Raw genomic sequence first — 19,559 nt, 5'->3', positions numbered from 1 at the left:
ATGATTTTAAGAAGAGAAATAGGAAAACCTTGTAAATATTTGTCTAAAATCATATGATTAGGTGCAGTTAATTCAATGTTATTTTTCCTTTATGATATTCTTCTACAAAAAGGTGAAATAAAAGGAAGAAAAGTGAAATTTTTAAGTTTTATAGAATATTTAGACCTAAGATCAGAAAAAAGCTATCTATTTTGAAAAGAAAGTACCTAGTTTTATGTCAATTTTCTCTTTCTCCATAAAGGAAAAAAATATGTTCTGGTACTTTTTAGCTCAAAACTTATAGACAAATATAAAATGTCCTATATTCTCACATTTTTACTTCTCAGAACTTTCAACTCACTTTGAAAAGAACATGTGAAAAGGATGATGTCACTGCTATTTAAATCTAGGCACTGTAGGGCAGATCTGTGTGGGCGGGGAAGGTTCAGCACACAATGGGAGGATTGTTTTATTGGTGTGAAAGCAAAAATTGTTTCCCAATGAAACTGAGAGAAGAGATTGGATATGCTTTATTGTAATTATCTGCTCTAGGTTTTGTGGCATACCTGAGGGGTGAACTAAATTGCTAAACTTTAATGTAATGAAACACACCAGCCACATGGAAGAGGTTGCTAAGAAAAGTAAAATAAGGCGTTGACTGGGTAAGGTACAGCTTCTCCAGCCTCCATTCATTTCACATAAACTTAAATTTCAAGACTTTGTTAACTGGCCTGCTACCTTCCTTCTTTAATTTTCTCACAAATTGAGCTCACTAGAGGTAGTCCTTGTAGTAAGCACTCAACAAATGCTGGAAAATAGTTCATGCTACATTCTGCTGAGACCAGTAAGGGACTAATAAGTAGGAAGATGTGATCCTTTTTCATTCTTCTTCTTCTTCTTCTTTTTTTTTTTTTTGACTTATTTACTTATCAAACACAAAATGCCTAAGAAGATTTAGTCAATTTTTATATAGGGAGTTGAATTATCCAAGTATGGTTCCCTGTCCTCAAGAATTATACTATGCGGTTGGGGATGAGACAGTAAACAGTTACAAAAATGTTTAATTTCAAATTGTGATACTATTTGAAGGAAAAAAGGGAACTGTATTATTATCAGGGAGTCATGGAAATTGTTTAGCTTGGAAGTGGAGTACAGTGAGAAGAGCTTTCTTAGTGGTGGGATGGGAAAGGGCTGAAATGATTGACTGAAATGATGAAAAGATTGGCTTCTGGGATTGGAGTGAATATGAGAGCAGAGGAAGTGGGGCAGGAGGTGACATCAGAGGTGGAGACAGGTCTGCATTGGCCTCGTGGGCTCTCGTAAGCTTGCTGTTGTTGCTGCTGGTGTTTATATTTTGTGCCAGGCAAGTTGAAGTGCTAGATGACTAGCAGTGACCTAATTTACCTCTATAAAATGAGCATGTTGACTGTTAACTTCGTAAAAGTAAAACTTTGTAGAATATTTACTATTTTTGCTGTCATGTATCATATACTCCTAAAATATAGGAGTATCTGACCCAATTCTCATTTGTATCATAAAAGAAAAGAGCCTCCTAAAAAACACTGACCTATATTTTTAACAAAACAAGGACAATAGGGGTTTTTCACATATCTACTTCTTCCTGTTTTCTGAGGCATATAATTTAATCATTATTTTGTGTAGTCACAAATGGCAAACAGGTTACAACTGAAAATAATTTGTTTTCCTGGGAGTAAGGCATGCTTTGGTTTGTTGAATCTCTCCATGGTAACTAGTTTATTTTTCATAATGCCCTCAAGATTGTGTCCAGTGTATGCATCTGTGTCTTTTCTTACAGAACTTAATAAATTAACTCTATGACACATCAGCCAAGCAAAACATCAAAATAGCAAATCAAGTAAGAAGAAAAGCAGAAATAGCAACAACAAACTAAACCCTCAACAGTATCTTAACCTAATCACAATTGGTTTATTTTATGCTTATTTTGATACATTACAACACATAGTATAAATATATCAGTATTTTAATTTTTTGAAGCTCAACACTGTAAAGTGTAGTAACAGCAAAATAGAATGTAAAGCTACTTTTACTAATGGACCTTTAACGCTAAGCAATGTCAACAGTAAATCAGGGTATGTGGTGAATCTGTGTATGTATACAAATCCAGAAACTAGCTGAAGATCATACCAGTAGACCCATTCAGTTTATTTGGGGTATTAGCCAGATTTTCTGGCTAGTATTCCAGAGATAAAAGAAAGTCAAAATTATTGGACCACCTGTTTTCAGGATAGTATTTATTATGCTTGTGTTGTATTATAATGCAGTTTTTTTTTTAAAGATTTATTTATTTGTACATACAGAACCGGGGTACAGGCTAGAGGCTCAGGGGCGGTGAGAGGCTTCACCAGAGACAGAGTGGGGAGCAGAACAGGCAGATCCATGAAGTACACTGCTGAGGGGGGCAGCGGGTGGGTCAGGAGAGGTCTGCCACACCATGTGGTCACCTCCAGGGCAGGCGGGAATCAAACTCATGCGGAAGTGGCTTTAGCTTCTCAGTGCAGTGCTTTAACCCCCTGCGCCACCAGGGAGGGTCCTGTAATGCAGTTATTAATGAGAGAATAAGAATAATTTCTATATAATTAACATATCTTCACCTTTTATATTTGTTTGTATTTTTGAGATACAGGGACATAATTCCTGAAGATGCTAGATGGATAATTTGCAAAGATAATATTCTGCCTTTTTTTCTACTTAGGAATGAAATGATTGCTCATTAGTTCTAGACTACAGTTGCTGACTTAAAAACAAACAAGCAAAAATAATAGCCAACTTTTGAGCTTTGGGTATTTGTAAAATTGGGTCTTCTATTTCAAGAAATTAATTATATACATGGGTGTGTGTGTATATTCAGAAGAGAAATCCTCAAAATGCACTAAAAAAGTTGCTCTTTGGCATGTAGTTTTGGGTTTCTAACATTTAGTAGTTAATTTCAATGAAAATGCATTTTCAATGAATATGCATAAATTATCTTATGCTGTTTAATTTGTGATATGACTTTGGAGCTTATTGACTATTAATTTACTGTATTTTATTGATTTTTTTTTAGTTTCAACTGTAGACTATGTTTTTAATAATCACTTATACTTACTAATATGTTTTCTGTAGTGATTGAGTGTGGATGTGCATTTCATTTCAACTGTGTGCATTCAGTATAAATCTACTCATTAGAAACATAAAGTAGATTATTCTATTGTTCTAGAAACTTTAGCTAAACAGTTGTTCCAGGATTTCTTTTGTTCTAGGGAAACTGAACTAAATATACCCCTTTTACCTGGTGGTGAGGATAAATTATCCATGACATCCAGTTACTTGAAGACTTGTTCCTAAAGCTAAAACTATGTTCTTTCTATATAATTAGGTAAGATTAAAAAAAAAAATCTCTGTCTCTTATGCATTGATGTGATATACCTTCAATGACTTCTCTGTACAACTTGACTAGTTATTTAAGATCTTCCACGATTTGTACTGAATCTTTCACTCAAAATATTAACTCCATTGTGATCCAGTATATTGTCTTTTTCAGACCTTGAAATTAAGTGTTTTCCCCTCTCCCTCTTTTTCATGATATGTTCTATATGCTCTTGCTTATTTTAAATTTTATGTTTTGTCTATGGATGATTTAATGTTGCTCTGTGCATGAAGTTGTCTCCATTTTTTCTAATTCTTGGGTTTCCTAACCTCGCGAACAATTGTCACTTTGCATAGCCTGCTTTTCATTGTCATTTATTCTTGTGCACATCTCTTCAACATCTCTTATCACAGATCCCTTGCACAGTGTTGTCTGTTTTGGGGAACCAGATAAACAGTTGTGGTTAATGATGATAGGATGATGAATAAGCAAACTTCTGGGATACTTCTCTACCTGGATATCAGCCAAATAAGTTTCTGGAGATAAAGAAGCAGCCGCTGGGCGTCTATTAATCATGTGAACAGTTGAGAAGAATTTAAAACACTGAGTACAACCAAGAAGTTCTAATTGATTTCCCAATCAGACAACAGCTCCCATTCCCATCCCTTCCCCCAACCCCACACACACAAGGAAGAAATCAAAGAGCAAAGAACAGATGTTGCAGAGATTAGCTGAATTGGAAGCATCGATAGTGATTAAGTGGTGGCAGCAGCCTTCTTCAGGACATGAGGGTGGATGAGTTGTGAAGAGTTGGAATTGAAGGAAGGTGAGGAATTAAGTCCATAAGCAACCTTTCATGGTTCATTTAAAAGCTTTAATGAGATTCTATATTAAGATGTGAATCTACCTTTCTGTATTCCTTAGAAATGCACCACATTAGAAATGGGATTGTCATTATACTCATGATCATATAATTCTAAATTAAGACATATGATCATGTTTTTCAAATTTTTGTTAAAAAAGCAATATATCTTCATTTAAAAAATATTTTGGACCTATAGGATAACTGTATATGCTATAGGTTACTAACATATAACTCACAAAGTTAAGTTGTTAGACTGAGATTTTGTCTTATACATAAAGCAATTGTAGTTCTTATTCAGGAGACAAATACCTTAATGAGAAAAATATCACTCTGTATTGTGACTAGAATGTGAATTATTTGTTGTACACACTTTATTATGGCATATTTATAGAGAAAACAAGCTGTAATTACATTTATCAGCTCTGTGGAATGGTCTATTTCACTTAAAAAGTTTTATAAATGTAATGAAATTTTGCTTTAAACATTTGGCAAGACTTTGAAGGAAAAAGGTAGTTAAAAATAATAAGATCTTTAATTTCAGTCACATATTTGCCATACTAATCAACTAGCTAGATAACAGCATTGGGTCAGAGTCTGAGAGAAATGCAGCTTTATAGTCCTCATTCACCGATTAAATGGAATCAAAATCTATATTTTCATAACAAGGGATTCTTAATGCATACTAACATTTGAGAAACACAGGTCAAAATGTTACAGGACAGGGAGAGAGGGGCACTACTGAAGCCCCAACCCTGCCTGCTCTAAATAGCTTCTGCCATCTGCTGCATCAAGGCAAAACTTTAATGAAGAGGGACAGTGAGTATACAGTATAGAAGACAAAGAATATAATGTCTAAATAAAACACCTGAAGTTACCCATCCTCTTATGGGCAAAAGACAACCCAAAAGGGATTGGCCCAAAGCAAGGCCTGAAAGCCTGCCACTAAACTAAAGCATCTTCTGGCCGGGACCCATAGAAAAGGGTCAGAAGTGTCTAGACAAATCTGGGAGGAAAAGAGCAAAATCAGAATCTATATAAACACTGTCGTAGTCATCTCTCTACAGGTATCTCACCCAAATCTGTCTTAACCAGTCCAGGGCTAGGAAACAAGCATGGTTTCTTCATCACATGCTTGCTGCTCCATGTGGCTTCTTTAAGTCTCCTTCTGGCTCTCCATCCTCCTGTCTTCTTTTTCTCCAGATTCCTTCTCTTTTGCTCTGCTCAGCTCCACCCTACTTCTGGGTGGGGCAGGGAACCTGGAACTTCCCCTTTTCCTAGGGATCACCCTGTTACAAAAATGTTACTTCATCTCTCTGGTAAGAGGTAAGCTCTGTAAGTAAAGAAACTGTCTAGTTTGGTGCTATGGTCTCAGTGTACAATCTAATGGTTGGTTCAGAAATTAATAAAAGTCTTATATTGATTGAATTAATGAAACTCTCTTCTACCAGTGGGCAGATAGGATACTCTTTGTGACTCATTTTAAATTAAGATAGATTAGTTTATGTCATTTTAAATTAAGACAGATTAGTACTCTCAGTTAGCAAACATTTTGTGCATTACCAAGAAACATAAAGAGGTCATATCACACTGTGCCTTTTTAACATATCATCCTTTCTCGGTTACAAATTGACAAAATGGACAATATATAAACAAACATGCCATCTTATTACAAAATACATACTTTAATTTAGTACTCTTAAAATTCATTGGAAATGTTAACTTCAGCAGATGTGCATTTGGTGGTTTTACCTTTTGTTTAGACACTATCTAACTTTGGATTTGAAATCTCTGTGTTAAAATGGGATCTTGAACTCTTTGTCACTGTGCTCAGTTTATTAGGATTAGTACCCATATTTTGCATTCCACAACCCTTGCAGTTTTGCATCAGAACAATAGTAGTTCTTCCAAAGGAATTTTAACAGTGTGAGAGATGTATAAAGGAGACTTTTACCAAAATAATCTCTTTTGATACCATCACCAACTGCATAAATTTAGCATATAATCAGTGCATTGCTGCAGAGCACTTTATTCTTAGAATGAAATCTGAGGAACTGAATTGGAGGATACTTTATTTTCTGTCTCGGACCCAAAAACAATGATCTGAGTTAGGGGAGTGCGTACGCAGCATTTAAGTTTTTGTTTGGTACTCAGATGGCTTTCTTCTGTTTTCTCTTACGTTGATTTTGGGACTTAGCAATATCACTCTCCTCTGAGTAAAAAACATGTAACTTCCATGTTTAGTACTTGGAGTAAATTTGACACTTGGTGTTCTTTAACGGTAAGTGTGTGCTTTTGGCGTTCCTTCAGACCTTTGTCTGAGCATAGTGCCCTTATAGGCTTTATGATGCTGGACAGTTATTTAACATTCTGGGATGAGGCTTTATTATTCATTACAGGATAATGATAATGTGTGAATAGCTATTCCATCTGGTTTCCAGAAGATAATGTTTTAAAGATTCTTAGCATAGATTTCAGACAAAAGCTGAAGTCTCAATAAATGTAAGGTAAACGTAAGGGGTGATATGGTTGTATTTTATAATGTCCTTTAAAAGTAGAAATTAATTGAGAACTGAGTAGAATTATAACAAACATTTAATATATGAATGTGAAAGGATAGTTACTAGTACTGTAACAAGGTGGTCCCTAGGAAAAGGGGAAGTACCAGGTTCCCTGACCCACCCAGAAGGAGGGTGGAGCTGAGCAGAGAAAAAAGAGAGAAGGAATGAGAAGAGAGAAGAAGAGAAGGAAGCAGGATGGAGAACAAGGAGGAAACCTGAGGAAGCCACATGGAGCAGCAAGCCTGTGAGCAAGAAGCCGTGCTTGTTTCCTGACCCTGGACTGGTTAAGGCAGATGTGGGTGAGAGACCTGCAGGGAGGTGACTATGGCAGTGTTTATATTATTTTGATTTTGCTCTTTTCCTCCCAGATTTGTCTGGCCATTTCTGACCCTTTTCCATGGGTCCCGGCCAGAAGGTGCTTTAGTTTAGTGGCAGGCTTTCAGGCCTTGCTTTGGGCCAATCCCTTTTGGGTTGACTTTTGCTCACGAGGGGATGGGTAACTTCAGGTGTTTGATTTAGAAGTTATATTCTTTGTGTTCCATATTGTATATTTACTGTATTAAAATCCCTTTTCATTGAAGTTTTATATGTTTTGTCTTGTTGCGGCGGATGGCAGAACCCACTTAGAGCAGGCAGGTTTTGGGACTTCAGGGGTGTCCCTCTCCTCCTGTCCTCTAACAGAATTGAGGTGCCCAATAACAGTACCTGACATATATTCAAACAAAAATGAATGAAATGTCAGCATTCCTTCTGACTTTAAACTTACTAGAACAGTGATTATTGTAGAAAATCCATGGACTTAGGAACAGAACATGTGCCTGTTATATTATGTATTACAAATGAATCTTCAAGTCTGCCTGTTAGAAATGAATCCTTGTGTTAAGTGGCTTTTAAGCATATAAATAGGGAAGGCCTATAAAAGTTAATCCTTAACTCTCACATATTACTTTAACTAATCCTATCAATTCTATGAGTTATTTCTTTTCTGGAATAAGCTGAGATACATAATTTAAGTGTTTTACCCAAACTGACACAGCAGGGTTGTTTCAGAGCTAAATCCCAGGGTTTGTCTCCATAGTCCATGCTCTCAATTACAAAAAAGAACTTGAACACTGATTCTAAAGCAAACAAAACAGTGAATTGTCAATGCTAGGTAGACAAAACTTCTACAAAATGCCTAAATGTAACTATGAAGTAAAGGTTTAACTGGAAACTCAAAATTTGAAAATAGCAAATACTTTTTAAAGGAGCAACTCCTTTAATTTTGGTGAAAATTACTAAAAATGAAGATGGAATAACCCTGTGCTGATACCCTTTCAGTGAAGGTCCAGAAGCAGCAATCTAAAGACCAGATACAACTTAGTTGATGGTGACTGATGCTTTAATTAGTGGCAGTCATACTGTTGGGGGGGGGGGCGGGAAAGGATGTCCTATGATATGTGAAGGAATGCTGGATACAGGTTTTGTGGACTCCACCCCTACTCTAGACCAAAGAGCTAAGACACCAGGAACTACAAATGCCATCATCACCAAAAGGAGATTTGCTTGAACCTGAGGATGGGGTGGTCCTGTAACACTAGGGAGAGGGTCATCCAGAACCCTCAAACCACCCTTAATAGGTACTGCCTCCCTCCGTATTAGAAAAAAAAAATCTAAGATTTTAATGAAAAGGAACTTAATGCAGTTAGTGCAACAAAGAAAAGACAAAGAATATAGTTTTATAGAAAAAGACAAGGAATATAGTTATATAATAAAAGACAAAGAATCTAACACCCAAGATTACCCAACTGCTCATTAGTAAAAATCCAGCCAAACAAGAAATGCCCAAAGCAAGGTCCAAAAGCCCGCCACCAGTCTAAAGCACCTTCTGGAGGGGACCCATGGAAAAGGGTCAGAAACAGTCAGAAAAGTCTGGTAGGAAAAGAGCAAAATCAAACACTGCCAAGATAAACACCAGGGGTCTCTCACCCTCATTTTTCAAGCAGTCCAGGACCAAGAAGAAGCAAGCAGAGTTTTCTCCATGTCTCTCTGCTACACATGCCCTCTTCAGGTTCCCTTCTGGCTCTCCAGTTTCCTTCCTCCTTCCCCAGTCTCCAGTCTATCTTCTTCTCCTCCTGACCAGCTCCACCCTCCCTTAATTAGGGTAAGGAATCTGGAACTTTCCCTTTTCCTGGGGACCTCTCTGTTGCAATAGCTTTCACAGAAGTTAAGTTTTAAAAATCTATTTAGAACATAGGAGGTCTTTTGTCCCCAGCTTTGAGATATAATTGATCAATTAAAAAACTATATATTTAAGTGTACAACTTGATGTTTTGATACACACACACACTTTAAATTTATTGCCACAAGCAAGCTAATTTTTTTTAATCAAAATATCCCTTCTTGGTAAATTTTAAGTGTAGAATTTTAATTACAATGACACATTGTACATTAAACCTTTAGAACTTAATCATCCTGCATAACAAACTTTTTTCATCTGACCATCACCTCTTCATATCTTTTAATCCTTGGCAACCACTGACTTTTTAATTCTTCATGTTGTCTGCAGAGTGGAGAGAAAATATATCTTTTTATGGCGCCTTTGTTTTTACCCACATAAATGGGTTCATGCCCACATTGTTTGAATGAAAGGTAAGTGAGCAATTGATTAACTCACAGTTAAAGATGAGCCAGCCCTCATGTCCTTAAAAAGACAGTTAGCTTTTCAGAAACACATTTTTGAATCTTTGACTCATGGTACATGAACCTCCAAACCTCTCAGTCTTAGTTAAGCCTTAAATCTTCTTGAAATGGAAAATGTTTTATGACAGCCCATCTCCTTTGCTAATATCCATGCTTTACATAATATTCGAATATGCAGACATTTGCATTTAGTTAATGGTAAGTCTTTTCTAAATTCTTAGTTATGATGTAAGGGAAGTATTTTTTTTGGCTATAGTTCTTTAATTTTACAGAACACATTGGAAGGTTGTTTTAAATTTTGTTTAAATATTCTTTGAACCAAAATATTTACAGAACAAGGAGTTCTTCTATCCAACAGATTGTTCCGTTTGTTGTGTTTGAGTGAGGAGACATTAGGAATGACAGCACAAGATGATGCCAGGGAGCTTTTTCATAAACAACCTAATAGCATTGTCTGATGTAGTCTCTGTTTATTAAAGGTGTCAGAATCCTTTGCTATTTTAGGTAAAATTTAAATTTGTTACTCAAGCATGAAAATATTGTTTGTGTTCTTATTAGGAGGAAAGTAGTATCAAATATAAGAAGTATACTAAACTAGGAATAATAAAAAGAGACTCAAGTTCAAGAAGGAAAGCATTGCAATTTTATTTTTTAGAGGAGGTACACAAATGCTTATATTTAATATCTTAAATATGTTGTGCCTTCTTATGTGATCATTAACTGATGAATACCTATTTTTAAGGTGATTTAAATTATATAATAGAACAAATATTTTTTATTACATTTACAATAATGCTACCTAACATGATGAGGCTGAGATTGGGTTCCCCATATATATGCATCCTATATTTTAAGAGTTTATTTTCTCCTTAAGAAACAATGACTTTAATAAGGAAATAAGTACATGTTGAATTTAACATGGATGGAAGCCATTACTGGCACAAGTAAGCCTAATGTTTATGACAATAATAGAAAATGGTCTTAGAGCTTAAAAATATTTGTATCGGAGAGTACAGTTGGATGGTTAGTATTCATATAGAATATTAGTAGATAAAAGAGGACTTTAATTGCCAATTCTCCATTTTAGATTTAATCTAATGGGACTCATACATATGATATTGGGGTATGTGTGTGTTTGTGTGCTAATTAGCATGCTCTGAATTGGAAAAATGTAATGAAGTTGTTTTTCAGGAATGCCAATCTTAAAGTACTCTTAAGGTTTCATGAATAGTTTGCTTCTATTTTTTATTTATTTTTAGAATGTGCAGTATACTAGTGCTATAGGCTAAATGTGTTTTTTCTCTGCAGTTTATACGTTGAAATCCTAATCTCCGATATGCTAATACTAGAAAGTGTGGGTCTTGGTAGGTCATGGGGATAGAACCCACACTGATAGGATCGCTACTCTTATAAAAAGACTCTAGAGAACTCTTTTACTTCTACCAAGTTAGGATTCAGCAATGTGACTGGTCTGTAAACCAGGAAGTGAGCCTTTACTAGTCACTTAATCTGCTAGTATATTGATCTTCAACTTCCCAGCCTTAAGAACTGTGAAGAAAAAGTTTGCTATTTAAACCACCGAATTTTTCATTGAGGCAACTCCAAAAAACTAGAATAGCAAATAAAATAATTACTTGAAATCCTTAAAAATAATAGCAGCAGGGCCCTCCCTGGTGGTGCTGCGGGTTAAAGCACAGCACAAAGAAGCTTAAGACACTTCCACATGAGTTCAATCCCCGCCTTCCCTGGAGGTGACCACATGGTGTGGCAGACCTCTCCTGACCCGCCTGGTGCTCCCCTCAGCGGTGTACTTCGTGGATCTGCCTGTTCTGCTCCCCACTCTGTCTCTGGTGAATCCTCTCACCCTCTGCATCTCTGACCTGTACCCCAGTTCTTGACGAATAAATAAATAAATCTTAAAAAAAAAATAATAGTAGCAACCAGGCAAAGTTGACAGAGTGAAGGTAGTCATAAATTTTCTTCCTTTAATGTATAAAATGAAAACTCAAAACTCATAAATCAAGCAAACAAAATTACTAACAATGACCACCTACGGTAAATGACCTAATTTCTTGCTTGCTTGTTTAAAAAGTAAAAATGAAGCAGACAGCGACAGTTTAGCTTATCATATTTTCTAAGCACTGCCCATAGGATATCACTTACATCACTAGAGGGTAAAAACTGATTCATTAAATCCGGAGAATACTTTTATTTTTAATTTAGGAAAATGCAAATTGAGGCAGTGAATTGAAGGCCATGGAAAAGTCAGAGAAAATCCCTAAGACTTGAAAATTCCTTAATTCTCTGGGGTACCTAAGCAGAGTCAAAGAAAACCAAAACCAACCAGTGCTTATCACTTATTAATTCTCCAACTTGTAAAAACCAAACCAAACCAAAACCAACCCCCCCCCCCAAAAGGGGGAATTTTATAATTCATATTAAAAGATATTCATAGCACACACAAATCTTAAAATTCTGGAGGAAATCTCAAGGTTTTCCCTCCCAAACAGAATGTTTTCCTACTTTTTTGTTCTGTAGAACTATAAAAGTCTGACTTTGTGAGCTTAAAACTGAATGACTAAAGGAACAAAGACTAGAGTAGCACAATTTTAAAACTAGTTTATAGATTAGGTAGAATGTAGTAAAGTCAGGTTATTCTCATAGAGGGAATTTAGAATTAAAAGTGACATACATTTTAATAAAATGTATTCAGCTTTTTTTTTTTTTTTCATTTTGCTCCATGACTTACTGCACATACTATTTTCAAAAATTGTTGGAATGCTACTAAATCAGTGTTTTGGGTCATTACTTCTCAGTAGTTAATTTTGCATTTTTTTTTTAACTTTAAAAATTTTCCATATTGTTGCTTGAAGAAAATACACTAGCTTTCTGGGTACTTTGGTTTGACTTGGTGTGGTAATATATAAGAAGAGGTATGAAACTATACCCCTAAATCATACACAGTAACATTCATATATATAACATTACCTCAGTTAAAAAGAAAATGACTTAAAGTACCGTTTTTCTTGAAACACAGCCTTGTCTTTAAAAACCCTGTTTATCAAGCATTGCTAATGAAAAAAAATGAATGTTTGTGTCCTCAACAACCTCAACAAGGTTGTCCTCAAGAATTTTATTGATTTTAATCCTTAAAAGCTGTAATATTCCTCTTCTTTCCATTATAGGCCTTGTTTACATATGTATATGTTAAGTAAGTAATTTTACGATAAGAATTTTTTCATATTTGGTATTCACTCATACTTTTTTAATGAATAAAATTTATTTTGACAAATCTTTTTAAAATTTGTGATATACTGTGGCCATCATTCAATGTCAGGTTCCTTTCCTTTGTTTTTAAAATATGTACATATTTCTATTTTTTTCCTGTTTTATTTACTTTTTACATCTTTGTTTAATTTTTGGATAGTATTTGATTTCTCCCTTCCAGTGTGGACCTTGTAGTTCTTCCACCACCATAGCACCATGATCCATCACCAATCTCTTGTGTTTCTTTCTTTCCTATTTTGACTCTTCTTTCTCCCCGGTTGTTAAGACTAATGCGAATGCCTCATCTGACATTTGGCAGGTTAGAAACTTTGGTGGGATCTTAGGAGTATCCTTAGTTGTTTGCAGACCTCAAATCCCAACATCATAAATGCTAGCAAAGTACATGGAACTCTAGGGTCAGATCAAGGAGTTTGTTTCAACAGTAGCAGCAAGGGAGGTGACAATGTAGCAGCAGTGCATTTTTTTTCAAGAGAGAGAGATTATCTTTATTTTTCTGAAATGCCCATGCAAGTCAGTTTCATTTGAACAAACTTCATGTTTCTTAATGGAAGATGATTTCTGTGAATATGTGGCCAATGACTACGGATTTAAAAAAAAAAATCTTTGAATTTTTTATCTAGTAAGAATTTTAAACAGGAGTAAATTCTTAGAAATTGAACCATTTGATTTCTATAGGAAAGTTATGAGTACACAACTTTTCCCTCCTTTTCTCAAATATCTTATTAAAATTGTATGTAGAATTAAGATAATTCTATCATGTAGGTAATGCTCCTGAATGCTCAGAGTTCAATGCTCTACTAAATAACAAATATTGTATTTTATTATTATAAACTAAAATGCATTCTAAAAATAATGAAATGTTACTATGCAGTTATTATAGCAGAGATAACATAACAAATCTCTTGTCTAGTAATTTTTGTTCATATACTTATAATAGGAAAAATAGAATGTTGAACTATATGGAATAAAAGTTTATAAGGCCCTCCCTGGTGGTGCAGCGGGTTAAAGCACTGCACTGAGAAGCTTAAGCCACTTCCGCATGAGTTTGATTCCCGCCTGCCCTGGAGGAGTCCACATGGCGAGGCAGACCTCTCCTGACCCGCCCGCTGCTCCCCTCAGCAGTGTACTTCGTCGATCTGCCTGTTCTGTTCCCCACTCTGTCTCTGGTGAATCCTCTCACCCTCCGCATCTCTGGCCTGTACCCCAGTTCTATATGAATACATAAATAAATCTTTAAAAAAATAGTTTATAAGGAAAGATTTTATATTACTTGTATTATTCCTTCAAAATGTAGTCTGGCACTACCTCTAGGAATAATCTCTTTTTCTTTTATTATCATTGCCTTGATTCAAGCTTTATTTCTTTCTCACATTATTGTCATTCCAGATTTAGTTAAATCTGGTTTTTGTAACTAGTTTTTCATATGATTCTTGAATACGCTAATAACCCCTACTTAATCAACTTTATTTTCAGCATTCTCTGCAACATGTTCTTTAAGAAAAACTGTTTCTGAATATATCTACTTATTTTATCCTTATCTGAATCAATTTCCTGTGTCTTTATTTGCTAGAATAACATTCATTGTTCATGGACTACTTCAACCATCTTTTTATTGGGAGCCTTACAAAATTCAGCCTGAATTATTTTGTTTTCCTATGTGGGCCTTACCTTTACCACCTATAACAATTTAGTGCTCATTTGCAACAAAGATGTTTATGTTCATGTTTGGTTTAATCTATATAGCTTGTAAACTCCTTTTTCCTCAATTTTGTTCTCCTAGCATGTTAAAGTCACATCTGGAGCTCTGTGTCACATTGACAGAGATCTTCAGCAAAACATCTTACAGCAATGCTACAGTTTTGTTTGTGTGAATGTAAGTAGTAAATACCAATGACAGAAAACACTTGTGCGTCTGCATAAATGTAATATAAACAAGAACATATTTTTCTTTATTCTTAAATATTTAAATTTAAGATTTTGATAAATGATGAGTTATTGAAATGTTTTCAGAATTTATTTTTGTCTTTTGAAATAAGGAAGTAAACATGTTCTGAGTTGTTAATGCCCATAAAAAAGGGTGATATTTTTCTCTAGACAGTATTTTAGCTTTGTAACTGTTGTAGATGACACAGGTTTGAATGGATGAATCATTCCATTTTTAATAGGTATAACCTTATGATTATTTTTAAAAAATTGAAAATTCAGAATTAACCTGTATAAATATTTTGATTATTAATGTAAAAGCTCTCCATTTCTGTCCTTGAATTAACTGTTAAATCATGTCAGAACTTCCTTTTACTGTAATTTTTCTGATCTTTTTCAGGTTATGACCTCTGATTTCCAAGAAACTCATAAATTACTGAAAATGCTGAAAGAGAGTAATCTGTCTAGTTTATATCCTGTTGTTGTTATATCAGTAAGTAAACTAATGTAGATTTTTTCCTTCACTTGCCTTTATTTCTGTGGTCCTTTAGATGAGCCAACAAGTTTTGAAAACAACAACCAATTTTATTTCCTTCCTTAAAACAGTAAAGTACATTGTGAGTTTTCTAGTTGATTTTGGTAGTGTAAAAAGCTCTTTATTTAGTGTATAACCAGGATGCCATTACAAAAGAATCACAGGAGTTTGAAATGGAGAAATTAAGTCACATGAAAAAAGATTTACATTTAGGGTTGCTTCATTTTTTTCTGCTCCATGTGCAGCAGAAGTAGGACAAGCATCCTATTACAGAGAATTCCTTGAAGTGTGGACTATTAAAGAATTTGGAGAAATATTTGTGTGAAAATCTAAAAGTGCATGTTTAGATTCGAATTTACTTTATTGGGCTGTTAAACTGCATAGCAGAGAGGAAAGAACAAAACCTGGAAGTGACAAAAGCAGCCCAACCAAAGTAGACATGAAATAGACTGTAATCTGAAGTATTTTGCTGTTAGAAGTGGTTGGAAACAAGCAATTTGGAAAAGTACTCTGGAATGGGAAAATTACTAAATTTCAAGACTGTCATACCATGTAAGAAGTTAATTCTTACTAGAAGAGATTAATGAAGAATAAAGATAATACTTTGTATTTCTAGACAACATATAACTCTAGACTGAACAAAATAGAAGCAAATTAGCAGTTAGGGAGGATTATTTCCCTGGCTTGTTGCATTTACTTATGTCTCACAACACCTGCTCCCAAAATGCTACTGTCATGCTCCTGTGAAATCAACACCCCCACCATTTCTGCCATGATCCTTCACTTCCTTCTTGTAGCCACCATATGTTTTATAGATTCTAAGAGTTAAAATGCTATATTAAATTGGGAGATTGTCATGCTATAATTAATATTTATTCACTGATGATTTTCTCAGGGTATAAGAAGACTTGGTGTGGCGATATTAAGGTTACTATTAAACTTAATAAGCAAAAGTCACTAAAACATGTCTCGAATCCGTATCCTTAGTATGGAGCAAGTCACTGGAAAAGGTAGAAAAGATAATGGTTGCTTCTTAGACTGAAAGACAAGTGAATAGTGTCCTGATTTTTAATTGTTTTGTTAAATGTTTATATAAATAGCTCATCCTTTTCCCTTCTGATTCTATAAAAGGCCATTTCAGTTTTCCTGTGACTTGAAATTTGTCAGAAGCTTTCAAATACCCTAACTAGTTTGTGGAAAACATAATTGTAAAACAAAGGACAAATTTGAATCTAGATATCTGGAAAGAGGGTTTGTGATTAGTAGTGGAAAGATATACATACACATATAGGCATATAGTGTATGTGTATCTAAGTGTAAACACTTGAATAAACATCAGTGCATATATATGTGATCTCATAGATTGTGTGTATAGACCAGGCTGTTCAGAAGCTATGCTGTGTTTACCTTACTTATGCCTGATTTACTGTGTTGGAAATGAAACCAAGATTTTAAAAAAACACTGCCCTAGCAGTTTTGTCAGAAATAAGGTTTTTGTTAGGGTATTTTAAATTTTGAGAAACATTGTCAAAGTGAAGAAGTCTATTCATTGTCTTCCTTAAATGTACAGATTTCTCTTTTAAGATTTATTTTATTTTTGCATACAGAACTGGGGTACAGGCCAGAGGTGCAGGGGTGGTAAGAGGAATCACCAGAGACAGAGTGGGGAGCAGAATAGGCCAACTGAGGAAGTACACTGCTAAGGGGAGAGCTGGCGGGTCAGGAGAGTTCTGCTGCGCCATGTGGGTCACCTCTGGGACTGGGGATCCAACTCATGCTGAAGTGACGTTAGCTTCATAGTGCTGTGCTTTAATCCACTGTGCCACCAGGGAGGGTCCAAACGTACAGATTTTATGTGGCAGAATATATAGTCCAAAGTGACATCAAAATCCTGGAAACATGTCTCCATTTTTTTTTTTTTTAACTTGGAGTTATATGGCTCTATAGTTATTAAAACTTGTATTTTAAGCGTTGAAAGACCTATTTTGTTTTGACTTTAATATAGTATAATAGTGCTGTTTCTATGCTAAGGTTCATCTGCTTCCAATTTTAGTTCATCTGAAGAGAAGAGTTAGCACAAATCAGCCAGTTGCAAAGTGATCGTGTTTTAAGAGTTTGCAAAGGTTTTTTCCACAAGAATGAATATCCAGCATTGGAGTTCTGCTGGTCAGTTTAGCTGGGGTGTTTGACAAAACCACTGTTGGGTGGGCCCTCCCTGCTGGTACAGAGGGTTAGGATGCAGCACTGCAAGCTAGCCACAGCCACCTCACTGTGAGTTCAATCCCCAGCCCCAGAGGTGATCCACATGGCTCTGCAGACCTGTCCGGACTCATCTGCTGCTCCCCTCAGCAGTTTACTTTGTTGATCTGCCTGCTCGGCTTCTCTCTCTGACTCAGGTGAATCTTCTCACCACCCCTGAACCTTGGGCCTGTACCCCAGTTCTGTATGTATAAACAAATAAATCTTTAAACAAACAAACAAACAAACACTATTGGGTGTTCCAAGTGCTGAAAATTGATGTCAGGCTCAAAATTGATGAAGCCCCAAATTGTTTCCCTTTTACTGTCAAGTTATAAAAATCCTTTGTGTAGTTCTATATTAACTTGTCATTCAGTAATCACTAAAGGGACATGTGATTTTTCAGCCTCATCCAGAATATTTATTCATTGGTGGGAGCTAAGCACTAAAGGAGTGAAGTTAAATGTTGAGTTTTTGGTGCCTGGTACTTAGCATAATTAGATCTTTGATTACTATAAGATCAACTTCTAGATTCTTATAAAAAGTAAAGTGGGTTAAGAAATGATATAGAAGGTTTTGATTATTTAGGATGAACTGGCATAGGTAATAGGGTACTACTTAAGGCTCTACTTTGAAAAGTTGCCAAAATTGCACTAAGAAGAACAGGAAAAATTGGGACTTTATCTTAAAACAACTAAGATATTTATTAAAATAATTTTATTTTATTTTTTATGTAGAAAATGAGGTTATGTTTACAAACATGAAGTTTTTGTATCATCTTGTGAACATGATATGATAGTCTAATGTGATGTGCATCATTTCAAATGCAGTTTTTATGAAAAACATTCTTATACATTTATTTTTGGAAAACTTTATGAATCTTTGATATACAAAATATTCTCTTGACATCTATTTGATCATCATTTTTACTTTCTTTTTATATATTTTTAGTGGTCTGATTTGCTCAGTTTCTCATTGGTTTGATCGTATAGAGTATAATTTGAGTTTATCAATTTTTTTTTTGATTACCTGACTGAAATATTTTTATTTTGGATGTTGTAACTTTATTTTATTATAATTAATATCAAATTATCAGAATTTTACAGATTGCTCTAGTCAGAAACTGATAATATTGTGTTCTTGGGCTGAAATGTTAGCATTCATGTGGTCAGATATGGTTGGATGGGATATTATAAGTATTCTGGTTTTCAATGAATCTCTGTTTGTGTTAGGATAATTTTTTTTATCCTGTGCAATATTTTAACCTGGAACATTTAGCAGCACTCAGAATACAGATATACCTTGTAGAGAAATGTACACATGGAAGTAAATAGTTATTAGAGAATGGTTGGTATAATGGAATTTAAAATATTAGATCTCTTCCCTGTCATTTAATAATACAAACCTTATAAACATTAAAAATAAGTGTTATTTTTTAAAATAAAGTTAAAATTATGTAGGGATTATGTTTGAGAGACTTTTTCAGATGTGATTTTTGATGCTATTTGGTCTATCATGTACATTTTCAAGAAGTTAGGTTTTTATCCTGAGTTGACTGAAGTTAGCCTTCTCTTCTTTGTCATTATCAGTGGTGGATTTCACTTCCAGCTCCTTTTTCTGATTGTACCTCTCAGGAGGATACCTGGAAGCTCTTTCTATAGTTTACTAATACAATAACGTTCAACATGAACATGTCCAGTTCCATATTTTCTACTGTTACCACATATTTTTGCTTACCACTCAAGTAGTAATAAACAAATGTGTAGAAAAATAAAGTAATATATGAAAGATATTAAAATATAATGAGCTAAATTCATAAAATATCTAATGTAAAGGTCTTTAAAAAAATCACTGACTTGATTTTTACATCAGTATGAGGAGTTTGTAGACTGAGTTCCTTGCTTAGAATTAATGAGTTTTTTTTTTCCCCAGTGATGGAAAAGAGAGATTTCAGGAGGCAAAACTAGGTTTGGTTTCTAGCCAAGATTATATTAAACCAAATATAGAACCTTAAAAAGATACCTCTCAGGTCCAAAATGTAAAACAGAATTCCAGTTTTTTAGGATCTGGCAAGATTTCCACAAGACCTCCTTTGGTACTAAT

General features: G+C 34.8%; 1 protein-coding gene across 1 annotated transcript in view; it reads left to right on the top strand.

Moving 5' to 3' along the window:
• Positions 1-19,559, top strand: part of ISPD (isoprenoid synthase domain containing) — a 229,437-nt gene that overhangs the window by 104,557 nt on the left and 105,321 nt on the right. The window contains exons 7-8 of the mRNA XM_004677120.2: positions 14,541-14,633; positions 15,084-15,176. Coding sequence (XP_004677177.1) covers positions 14,541-14,633; positions 15,084-15,176 — 186 coding nt within the window. The remainder of the gene's footprint in view (positions 1-14,540; positions 14,634-15,083; positions 15,177-19,559) is intronic.

This window comes from Condylura cristata, unplaced genomic scaffold, assembly GCF_000260355.1.
Source record: "Condylura cristata isolate star-nosed mole 26May11 unplaced genomic scaffold, ConCri1.0 scaffold00005, whole genome shotgun sequence".
Taxonomy (NCBI): domain Eukaryota; kingdom Metazoa; phylum Chordata; class Mammalia; order Eulipotyphla; family Talpidae; genus Condylura; species Condylura cristata.
This window is presented reverse-complemented; position numbering and strand designations above follow the sequence as displayed.